Source organism: Columba livia, chromosome 3 (assembly GCF_036013475.1).
Source record: "Columba livia isolate bColLiv1 breed racing homer chromosome 3, bColLiv1.pat.W.v2, whole genome shotgun sequence".
Taxonomy (NCBI): domain Eukaryota; kingdom Metazoa; phylum Chordata; class Aves; order Columbiformes; family Columbidae; genus Columba; species Columba livia.
Genome location: NC_088604.1, coordinates 20537688 through 20550598, shown reverse-complemented (window position 1 = coordinate 20550598; position 12911 = coordinate 20537688). Strand labels below are relative to the sequence as shown.

The 12911-nt window shown below is 38.2% G+C and overlaps 1 protein-coding gene across 1 annotated transcript in view; it reads left to right on the top strand.

Moving 5' to 3' along the window:
• The first annotated feature begins 33 nt into the window (after positions 1 to 33).
• Positions 34 to 12911, top strand: part of TPO (thyroid peroxidase) — a 57333-nt gene continuing 44455 nt past the window's right edge. Inside the window, 1 exon segment of the mRNA XM_065055999.1 lies at positions 34 to 12866. Within this exon segment, the coding sequence (XP_064912071.1) occupies positions 12728 to 12866 (139 nt within the window). The 5' untranslated portion in view covers positions 34 to 12727.

The window sequence follows — 12911 nt, the reverse complement described above, 5'->3', positions numbered from 1 at the left end:
TTGGGTTTCGTGCTATTTAAAATGGAAGTTTTGTAATTGAATCAGAAAATTTTTACCTTTCACTCAGTAAATCGTTGTTGGCTTGACTTTGTTGCTATAACAAAGCCTAGATGTGATCCATGATGCAGCCTGCAGTCCTTCTGATCAACCAGTGAGAGGTCCCGGCTACAGCAGCTTCCTCCAGCCATGAAGAACAGTTTTGGCCATGGAAATCAAGGTATGGAGGGAAGGATGTGTAACAAGTGTTTCAGTCTTAGACAGGACAAGACAGAGTCAAGGTCTGGCCTTTGTCTATAATCTAGAGTAAGGAACTGGAAGCACTCCCACTTCCATGGTTTAATGCAGCCAGCTGAGATTTACTGAGAGACATAATGACCACAATCTATGTTTGTCTGAGTGAGAGATCAGTACTGAAGTTCTGAACTGAATGGTTCTAAACAGCAAAATTTCTGTGGCCTCCATATCTGGGGAGAAATCAGATTTATAATTTCAGATTTCTCATACACTTGTTCCTCACTTTGCTAAAAGAGGAAAAATGTAAAGCATTAGGATCACTGTCAGCTCTACTGGGCAAATGTTTAGAAAAAAGGATATTATGCTTTATAAACATGCTTGCCTTTTATTTTTTCTTTTGTTTTTTTTTTTTTTTTTTGTTTTAAGTCTTCTATTATATCTAGCCTTCAAGAAGAAAACAACTACATTTACCACCATATTGTTAACAGTGGAATTATCCACCTGTAGGGACTGTTAATTGTAGAAAGAAATTCTTCCTAAAGGAAATAACAGTATTTCATGAAGAAGATAATATGTTCTAAATGAAGAAAAAATCCTGAATTTAAACCTAAAAGAAAAACAGTATGTGCAAGTAACAGCGCTGAGCTTCCTATCTTAGGTTATGCCAGTACAGTGTAATCAAAGATGACCTGTAAGTAGTTAAGACATTTTCAGTCACCTCATCTCTTAGTCTTTGAATCAAGAGGTATCTTGTATCACAAAAGTGTGTTCAGAATGAGACTTAGGCAACTAAACTGAAAGTAGAGATTGGAAAAGCAATCACAGAAAAAGCCTTCTGTCCTTCACCAAATCTGACATCTTTAAATGTCCTTAAGACTCCAAATTTCCATGTATGCTGATGTGCTCTCCGTGTAGGCAGAGGGCAATCAATTAGGAGAAAGGCACCATGGGCCAGGGAAAGGCTTGGTGCTATAGTGCATTTTTAGAGTGCAGTCAGACCCGTCTGTTCACCAAATGGCAGCTGCCATTTCTACTAAAATATGTACTTCCAGGTGGGGAGATGCAGAGTGACCTTGTTATTCAACTGCCTGTTGATTACAACACGGGAACCAGAGGGAGAAATATTCTTCATGGAATCAGAGAATAATTTTGGTTGGAAGACACATTTAAGATCAGAAAAGACCATTAACCTAACACTGTCAGGTCCACCTCTAAACCATGTCCCTAAGAACCTCATCTTTTAACAAGCAAGCTCTTAGAGCAGTGAGGAGTTTAGATGGTGTAGTTTCCTTCCCATCCCCCTTCTCTTCTCAGGGCTACTCCCTAAGAAAAGGCAGCCAAGGAGAGTGTGTGCCCACATCATAGGTCACTGTCTGCCCCTTAAGGGGCTGTTTGTTTGCCTTTGAGCAGCAGCCCTGCAGAAAGTCAGGAGGGACATGGCAGATGGCATGGGGTGCTGCACGCTCCTCAGGCAACTGTTCCTCTTTGCCTCAGCATGTGCCAGAGCCCTTGGGTGCAATGTGGAATCTGCCTTCTTCATCTCAGGAGGCTGCTGCGAATGGCAGCACTTTTTGGCCTCCTCCTGAGTTTGTGCTGCCATCGAGAGGAGGAAGCAGATTTGCTGAGGTGGGAGAGACTGATTAAGGTACAAGTTTCTGTAACCCAGCAGGCAAGGCACTCATCTGGGGAGGCATAATCCTGAGCTAGGGTCCCCTTTCCAAAGAGAAAAATGGCGAGATGTGAGCAAGGTCTCATTTATGTGCAGCTTAAATGACATTTTACTATGACGTACTGGACTTTTGCACTTCCCTGTGGTAGTAAATTACGCTCCTCATGGCAATAGATGTAATTGCTTTGCACTAAATTATATTAACTATTTCAGATGGTTTGTTCTACTTCATGCTTGGAATGACAGAGTTGAATTATTTTCTGCAGTATGTACATCAAAAGAGAAGAAAATTCCTGCTGATTGAGAATTTTGTATTTTAATGTCTTGCTCAGAACATTTAAATCTTATCTATTTTCAGAGCTGTTTCTGTTGTAATTTGTGCCTGTATCCAAGTCTACTTTAGAAACTGGGCATACTCACTTTAAGGAAAGGGTAAGATAGTTAGACTTCAAAGTTTTGGCCAATGTGGGGAACACAGAGAAAAAGTGAATCTTCAGGTGATGAATGAGCTCAAGGTAAAACACAACTGAAAAGAAAGAAGAGAAAGTAATTGGGGCTTTGAACAGAAACTAGCAAGGAAAAGCAGAGAGTCAGAGCAGTCTGTAAAGGGTGTAGAAACAGCTGAGCTGCCTGAATGTAATGGCTTACACATGCAGGTCAGGTTAACACAGACACATGAAGCAGATTTAATAGAGAGGCCAGAACTTTATTTTTACACAAGCATTGTATCTAAGCATTCCAAAAGCCTCTTGACTAACTGTCCTTTGCCAATTTATTCTTACTTATTTCTTTCTCTTAGGAAGCTTTTTATTTCCTGAGAGCTATTGTAGTTGAACAATCCAAGATACTCTGAAATATGAAAAAAATGCTGTTAGACATAGGGTGTTACTAATAATACTTTTAATGGAGGACCATTCACATTTCTGTAAGAGGGCCCATGTAACAAAGGCACATCATGTCTGTGCCTAATTCAATGTTCCAGCATCTTCTAAAACAGCATCTGGCCTCTAGATCTCAGATCCAAATTGTCCAGTCCAAAAACCTGAGCAAACCTGTCAGTTCACTGTATAAGATGAGCCATGAAGTACTGGGCTCTCAAGGGATGAGATGAGCCCAGTGTCTTCTGTGCCTCCCTCCTCCTTGAACTCCCACATTGAATCTGTACATCACTGGCATTCTCAAGGCTAAAGGAGCATATGTACACCTGTACAAGATTGTACATACTGGAACATCCATAGCTTCATGAATGTCTTCTTCCCAGCTCTCAGAGAAACTTTACTTCATCTGCTGTCCTGAAACGAAGATGAAGCATCTGTTAAACCATTATCCAGACATGGCACATGCACTATTTTAAAAATAATGTTATGGCACAAGCAGTGGAGTGCAGAAGTCATCACAAACTATGGTGCCCATGGGGCTTTAGCCATCTGCTTGCTAATTATGTATACCACAGCCTGGCTGTTGCACAGAAAACAAACATTGCTGCTGGCAGCTTTGTCCTGCCATGTAATTACTGTATCAGATGCAGGCAGAATTCCAGGAAAGTTATGCCTTTTTCTGCCTGTTTCTGTTGCCACTTTTGCGTGTTCCCCCTTTAGAAGATATACCTACTCTTTCTGCCACCTTCTACTTCCTTCTAACCTGTTTGCATCTGGCTTTCCCAGCCTGTGCTAATCTCTCTCTGACAGTGAAAGTACATCACTTTACCCAATACGTGCTTCCTATGCCACAAGAACTCTGCTCATGTTAAGATGATGTTGATACAGCAGTGGAGTATTTAACATCTTTGCTGCAACCTTTCATAAAATTCACCTCTTTATAAAGCAGATATATTCACTGCCTTGGCAAATGAAGCTGTTTTTCTTTGTCTCAGTTGAGATCTCAAGAGGTGGCAGTTCATTCAGAGAATTCAGGGCATACTCCTCTGGTGGCCAAATCTCTAAGAAATAAAGGACATGCTTCCATCAGCATCTTCCTTCCTCCCCACTCCTTCTCCCTGTATGTGAATAGCTCTCCCCTGTGCCCAAAGAGTTGTCAATAGGGGACAGTAGTCCACTGTGTTCAGCTATTACAGACAGACATGAGAAGAACCAGCCTGTGAGAATGAGCATTGCTGCCCCCAGACCACAGGCTGGTTGGGCCCTGTGTTGCACTGCCGGGTAGTGATGCTGTTGCACAGGCACACAAATGTCATTACTTTATTAATGCAGATTCGGGTATTCAGGTGCTATCACAGACAGCAACTTAAAACAAGTTGAGTGTCTAAACTGCTCTGTGCCTCAGGGGAAAGACTATATGGACATCATTCCTAGATTTATGTATATTAAGAAAATCTACCAAGTGTCATAATATTATTTGGTTTTAAATGATATATGAAAATTATAAACACATCTGTATGAGTTATACACATGCCTTCAGACTCTGCTTAATAATTCCTGCAGGCAGACGAGTTGTTTCTTTTTCATTGTCCTTCAAAGGTATTATGTTTGTCACATCCCGTAGCTTCTACTGGTTCTGTTGTATCATGTGTCCTTATTTATGGATTAATACACACACCAAATTGAGCTCTAATGTCCTCCCCTTAGAGCTCCATGAGGTTCATTTTGTCCTACAGAGTGGCCATCAGGAGAGCTTGAGTATGTTATGGAGTCTATTCCACTACACAGTAAAGAGTCTGAGATGCTTCTGTCTTCGATGCTGGCCACATTTAATTACCTTTGAAAAACTGATTAGAGAGCACCCTTTTATTCCCCGGCTATTTCTCTAGTAAAGACCCTTTTGTTGCTTTGATACTAATAAATTAAGTTATATCAGGAAATTATCATGATCTGTGTTACGATTATCCCTAAGGTAAAATAGTGAAAATTGTCTCTGACATGATTTTGCCCCAGGCCAGCCAATGGTCTGCTGAGTAGCCCCTAGGCACAGCTGAAAAATTAGCATGGCCAGGCCCTGTTTTCTACAGGCAGTTTAGCTACACTCATCTTGGTTTGAATAGTGGATGCCCAATGGTACATATGAAAGCTGTAGTGTCTCTCGTGAATTTAATTTACTCTACAGAAGCAGTTTTCCATTCCAGAGATTCCAGTGTTCAAATGCAAACTCCACCATACGGCCTTGGTACCTTGTACCCGAGGAAGGCACCCGTGTCTTCTGTGCATGCCTTTTGGATGAGAAGACTTTCTTTGATCCTTGATGACATTACTGAAAAACAGAAAGAAAACCTGAGACCAGAATGCTTCAAAATTATACAGTACAAAACATGGTATGGACTTAGAGCACTTATGTTTCAATTAGACATGTTTTTTGAGTGCATTCAGCAGTGCAACGAAATAAGGTTACAACTCTTTTGGAGGGCACATATTCCCACTGTGCTACTGAAAACGTCTACAAAAGTTGCTTCCCGTCAAAGGACATTTCTCTCAAGTGTTAATTTCTTCTTAACACACAAATTTCATTTTCCAGATGGAAACTGTGATCCTCTCAGAAGGCAAACAATTCTACTGTCAAATACCATTGTTCTGACTAGTGCACAGATTTGTTTTTCTGTCAGCCAAGAAAGGGCTGCCTTGTGCATCGGGGATCAACTGCATAACTGAAGAAATAAGGGGTCCACTGTTAGGAAAAACAAATATTTTCTGACTGTGATACCCATAGCAACACACAAAAATGTCCAGGTGGTTTACAGCAACATACACGAGCTGACCTGCTGAGCAAGACCTCATCCCAGACTGCCCATAATTAACTGTTTACATACCATGTGCTAAAATAGTGCTTAGAAAATCAGTCAGCGGGGTGGTCGCTGACGGGGCTGCCCAGCTGGAGCTCCTTGCCGCCGCAGTGCAGCAGGGCCGGGTAGCCGGGCAGGAGCACGGGCTGGGGAGAGTGGGAGGGCAACATGTAGGTGTTAGATACCAGTCTGAAAGAGGTGTGACCCGAAGATGCAGGCACAAATTGGGTGTTCTTTCAGTCCAGTCTTGGATTTGTGCTCCTTCTCGCACAGAGCTGCTACTACAGTACTGGTCACCAGTACCCAAGGAAATTGTGTGTGAGAACATGGAATATGGCATACCTGAGGGGCCAGGGCCCTGGCCAGAAAGCTTTCTTCCTTCTCTTTTTTTCCTCACTGCACACCCTTGTTTAAATTTTTTATTGTATTTTTGCTCCTTGCAAGTTAAGTTTTATTTCACAGTCAAGGTTGTTTAACTCCAGTACAGCTCACAGGTATTGTATCTATTTTTACCTTTTTCTGCAGAATTGAAAACTTGCTCCCTATAGGTTTTGTTTTTTTTTTCCCCAAGTGTAGATACTTGACTGCATCAGATGTCACTCTTCAGCTTTTCTTCACCGAACCGAATACTTTCACTGCTTTAAACGTCACATTCTTACAGCTTCCTCACAGTCTCCAGACCTCAGATGTGGACATGATGACCTTTAAGTAGCGCTATCTATTCCACACATTGACACCAGATCAATTTTAATTTTTTTAAATTTCCATTAACATCTCAGGGACACACGTTATTTTCTATTGTCAGAACATTAACCTGAACAGTCTGTTGAGAATCAGTGATGATTCCTTTATATCTTTTTTTTCATCCTGAGTCACAGCATTTCAAGATTCTCTTATCATGTGCATACTATCTTCCTAAGACACCACCTACTATTTGTTTGCATTGTGTTAGATTTCTCAGTCTATCACAGTTTCCATTATTAATTTTGCCTCAATTTAGATGTGAATACTTCAGTGAAAAATGAGTTCCTTTTTGTGTCTATGTAATTTCGTATATATATATATATATTTATATATATATATATATACACACCCATACAAATGTACACGCACACACATACTCTTCCTTGTTCCTTCAGCTATTTGGTAACCTCTGCTTAACTGTTTACAAAGGGTTGATTCTCATTATTTTTCATTTAAATATAATGCGTTTTCTTCTTGTTATTAGTTACTGTTCAGTGCTGCGTGCTTGATAATTCCCATGTGCCCTTTTCATCTAGAAGTTTCAACATTAAAATGAGAAAGTTGTAACATCACTTGTTTGTTCAGTCTGTGAGATTTCTAAAACATACTTTCTCTAGCTACAGAATGCTTCAAACTCAGCAGGGCATTAAAAATAACAGCTCGAGATTTGTGAAACATGGCCATGACGTCAAATAGCCAAGATGTTTTTATTACTCAGTCATAAGGCTCACTTGAACACTAAATGTCCCAGAGAGTAGTGCTATGTGACCTCTTAATATTGGCGCTCATGAAGGATGTTTCATTTAACTTCTTCAGATCATTTACTTTCCTGATTTGTGACAGACTAATGGAAATTTGGAGATTAATTTCAGAAGCATACTCATTTGCCTGAGTGAATATGAACTTGGATGAAAACAGTTCAAGAATATCTCATTAGGTTTAAAATGTGTTTTTCAATTAACAAAATGTGTCTATAATGTAGGATGTGTCTACTGAACAATTCATCTAATGAACTGGTAGCCATCTTGAGAGATTCTTTATTACTTGTTTTGGTGAACAGAGTCTAATTTTTCACTGACTGTTTGTTTCCCTTTACTACCTCTTTCTCCAAACTGACAATCCCACCTCTGAAATTATTTCTTACAGTGTTAATATCTAACGTTGCCTTTATCTTTGAATTAATTTAAAAAAAAAAAAACAAAAATTGCAAAGTCAGTGTCACGCTTGGGAAAACGGAAACTACCAGGCAATTCACTAAAGTAGACCAGCAGAAACCATTTAAGTGTGAAGATGAATTCAAATGCTGCTACTCCAAGTTTATTGGAACATTTGAGCCCACACAGAGACTCCCACATCACAACCTTGACAACTGCAATGTCTATTTTTCGGAAAGTATCCAGGCTAGAAAAACCCAGGCTTTTTGGACAGTATTGGTCTGATTCCTGGTTCCTACAGCTATCAAGGAGATCCTTATGTGACAGATCCATAGTTCCAACCATGGAAATATTAAAAGAAAATTTCACTAATTGCAAAGTACTACAGAAAGAGGACAGGAACATCTTCCATCCGTGGACACTTTGAGTATGGCAATGAGTCACTGTCAGTATTGGCATCTTCTGATTTCATTTTTGGAATCTTAAATCCTCTCGAGGATTGGTCACTAACAATGCTGAGAGCCCCATTGACAGCAGAGAGAATATTAAAATTGGTCTGGTGTAATTGTATTATGTGGTCATTGTTTTTATTTGCCTAACTCAATTTCTGTTTTCTGCTCAGTGACAAAAGATCATGCTTGTTATTTTGCTATTATTTGATCAGCTTTATGGCTACATGACATATGATCTATCTACCATTCTTAAATCAATCCAAGACAAACTTCATTATATGATACCATCATAGTCTTTACAGGAAGGCAATGCATAGTTAGAAGGCAGAAATCTTACCATTAAGCTTGCCCTTAAAATGGTCTGTCTGAAAGAGACTGAGTTGGATCTGAAATCAGTGCTTTATCAAGATGAAAGATTAATTTTCTGCCTCCTTTTAAAAAGAAAAGTCCTTGCAATTTGAGCCACCGAATTTCAGACCTTCTATAGACCTTAAAAATGTTCCCCCATTCCACATTCTTCCACATAAATCATCATTTGCTCTTTAGTTAAGGCAGAGTTTTCAAGCAGTGATATACAGGGTTGGCATGAATTCAGACACAAGAAATTGAGTGAACTCTCCTCTGCAGCTGAATTTACCTTTACAGAGTCTTGTTCTGCATTTATTAAAAAGAAAAATAAACCACAGCACATTAAAAATATTTTTAGGGACACTTCTTGTAATATGAGTTTTAAATATTGTTTGCTTGCATGACATACGTCAATTTGGGTTTAAATCAACATTTTATCAAGATAATGTCATGGTCTATAGCTTTATTCAGTTAATATTAATCAAATTTCAGTAATCCCAGTTGTTTACATGTTATATTCCATCTGTTTTGGAGAACTCATGTAAAATTTTTACCACAGCTCTTGACGGAAATTGCTCCACAGTGTAGTCATGTGTTGTCTAAACAATTGCATTATTTTTCTTGTTTTCAACCTGCCACCTACTTGACCCTTAGTCCTGTACTGGAACAGACAGTGAATGATGGTTGTCTCTTCACCCTCTTCATCCCATTGCTGGTTTCAGACACCTCTGCAAGGTCATTAACCAAAGAGAATAATAGCAAAAAAATAGTTTGTAATAAAATGACTTTAATTCCAGAAAAAAACTAAGTGCTTAAAGTGGCTAGAAGTCATAGTATTGATGAAACCCAGCTAAAGTGATCTCTCCTAGTAAACTGTTTTTCTTTCACCTTTTTCTTGCATTTTTTGACTTGGTGACATTTTGCTGAACTAACTAGAATGAGATCAATTGCTGTTTGTATGATGTTAAACTGGAACTTCAGAAACTTCATTGTTTCTGTTGGAGTGTTGTGCAGCTATGTGTACTTTTTGCTTCTCCTCTTGCAAAAATGTGTTCTTGGAACTTTAATAGCCAAGAGATCAAAGGCAAATTTTTCCAGTATAGATTAGACATCCACAGTAACAGAGTGTCTTTCACACCATGCTAGAGCCCAGGATTCCCACCAAATACTACAAAACAGTGTAATCTGCTATCAAAAATAGTTCCTGCAGCTGCACAGATATATTTTGGAGGCCTGTCATTCTAATCCAATACCTGTAAGAACTGATGATGCCTCAGAGAGCCTGGTAGGTCTGCAGGCTGTTACAGTGCAAACGTAAGACATGTTCTGAGGTAATAGAAATGCGTCTGTTCCCTGTATCATACATCAGTTGCAATTGCATAATATTTTAAGTATGGGTTATTTTTTCTGAATACCATAGTAGGTCTGCAGAAATTCATATGTGTGAGTAATCTGAAATTCTATTGCTTTGGGATATTTTATTGAAGATAATTTATCTTTTTATCAATGCCTCAAAGATTTACTTTATATGTCTTTGACTTTTAAGAATACAGATGCAGTACTGTTCTTCATCTGCAGATTCAAATCTTGGGAATATAACAAATTGAATGAGTCACTCATTATAAAACTTAATAATATGGTTAACTGTTCACTGCTCCTTTTCTCAAGAGTGCTGTTGAACATAAGGGTTGTTTTATACTTGTCGTGTACTCCATGTTTAGACAGTCATTGATCTGTGCAGTTTCACTGCTGGACAGAAAGACCTGACACCCTTTCTGCAGAAAGAATGGCTGAAGAAAGGTAGCTCACAGAAAACCCAGAACAAAGAAGATACATTCAGCAAGATATTTATCCACAGTATCTGCACTGACATGTAGGTAATATATGAATCTCGGATTAAAATAATTTAGGTCGTTCTTGAGCCACTAAATTTGCCCTCTTTATTCTCTTCCAGCAGATTTCAGTAACAGGGTTGTGAATGAGCTCCAGTAAGAATGGAAATACAACTGCATCTGTCTCATCAGTCCAGTGTAATTAAGACTTCCCACACCTTCTCTGTAAAACTGTGTTTGAGGGTCATCAGGGAGTTAAACTTTTATACTCAAATTAAAATCACGAAAACACAAATTAGATACTGCCATTCAAATTTTCATCACAGATCAACTTACTGCATGTAACCATCTAAATTCCACTGTTGACAAATACTCCAACTGAAACCAATGGGCAAAGGTCCTCATCTAAACGAAGTCTGATGTAAGTAAGATCTTTTTTAACTAAATGGATGCTTTGAATTTTTTGTCTGTGAAACTGCAAAGTCAACCAGATCTGTTTTTCACTTTAAGAAAGCCTCTCAACTCTCAGAAATGAAACCTGTGATATTTGAGAAGTGTAGGAAAGGATCTAGGTGGAAGCTTCTTGTTCTATTAGGTGTTTGAAATGGATCTGCTTTTCTCAATGCTTTCCTGTGCCCTGTAAGAAGTCAGACTTCTTTGTGTTTTCTTATGTAAGGAAACACTTTAAAAGCTTTGAAATTTTGAATGGGCCTAGAGAGGTATTGCAAGTTTGATTTCTTGTCTGCAAACTTAAATACCCCAACCAAGGGATATAAACCTCCTTTTCCAATAGAGGGCTGTTTCCCTTGTGTCTCTGCTTACTTTTCACTCATGTTCACTCACCTTTGCAGGGGACAGGATTATGGATGATATTCCTGAGCTGAAGTTTGCTATAAAAATAATAAAAAATAATAATCTTGAGTTTTATCTCCAGTTAGTTCACCTGCTTGGAAGTTTTGTTTCACTACCATATACCAGAGTCACCAGCTCCATGACGCTCTCTGCTACCCAACCCCTTCTTTATTGACCACCTATGGCAGACATCAAAACACTGATCTTTGGCTCCACCTTGTGACCCCCTGTCGAGACTAGCAAGGTGAAAAGAGGGAATCCTCAGATTGTGCTTTCTCTGCCTGTATAGCAATGGAAAAAAACAAAAACAAAAAACAAAACAAAACAAAACAAAACAAACAAAAAAAAAAGACACACATAAAACACAGATTCTTTAGGTCAAAATACTGACTTTAGAAGAAGCAGAGAGGTTGAAAAGTGTAATTAAATAAAACTAGGTAGACTCAGGACTGTGAAATAAATTATCTAAGAGAAAAAACCCAAATCAAAAGTGTTGCAAGGAAGTTGATGGGCAATCTGTTGGTTATCATCTGAGTTTAAAAATGTCATCTTGCTAAAGTGCCAATGCTAAACCACTTAAAATAGGACACTAAGTTTCCTTCTTTGTCAAATACATTGAAAAAGAGAACTAGTGAGAAGTGTACTCAGAAGTTATTGCATGATGTCTGAGCATTTGTCTTTAGCATATACATGAGAACAATTCTGATATCAGAACTGACTACATAGGGTAGCTCTTCATTCGTAGCAGGACAAAAATAAACAAGTCAAGCATTAACGTCATTTTCTGCTTTGTGGGAACATACCGTGGCCAAAAAGATTTCGAAATTATTTGCACTTTCAAAGCTTGAGTGAGTACCAGTGCATAAAGCTGACAGCATAAGCTGGGCCCCTGGAAAGTACTTCACTTTCATATTTCAGAACAGTTACTGCCATCAATAAAGTACAGAACTGTGGAAGATAATCTCCTGAGCAGACAAAAGGTCAGACTATAAAACTTTTGCTTGCCATTTTCCAAAAGAAATTCATCATATTAACTCATGAAATGTAAAAACAAGGTTAGTTTTCACATTGAGTTTCTATGGGCAATATTGCTCCCCTGAATTTTTAGAGTTCATTTATTAATTATTGATTTTTTTTATGTTGATTGAATATAGAGCTAAAAATATTTTAAATCTCCAATCAGCGTAGTACATGTACTTGGATAGTTTATATACCTGCACTGCTATAATAACTACCAGAAAACGAGTGCACTGAAATGGAGAATGCAGCTCACATTTACCATGTGAGCATATTCTTTGTGCTGCTTGGATACCAGAGTTATACATGGATAGAGGGGTGTGATCCATTTTATTATTAGTTTGACAAGTTTCACTATCTTTTGCACAATGACTAAGTTACATTAAAACCATGTTAGTGCACAGACAAGTTCAAAATAATGGTAAAATATTGCTGAATTTCTAATATGTAAGCTAAGTGTTGCTGATATTGTCAGAACTTATGTTACAAAGTGATGTATCTCTGTGCTAGAAGTTTCTCAAAACGGAGGAAAGGTAATAAGTAAGGAAGGAAAAAAGAGAAAGTGAATTACAGTAATTTCTAAAAATTAATACTTTGAATTTCAGAAACATATTCAAACATGACTACAAATCTCATTTTAAAGTAAAATTTAGGATATGTGTGAAATTATTTATAGCATGACTTATAATTAGAAGATGAAGGTACATATTTTGTCAACAATTATCTCTTCTTTCTTGCAGATGAAAGTGTTCATTATTTTGGGAATTTCAGCAGCTATAGCCTTCACAGCTGTTTTCTTTTCTTGCCTTCAGATAGGCAAAGATATCCTCTTTGGTAAGTAACAAAAAAATATGTTATTTTCTTTTGTCAGTGATTACT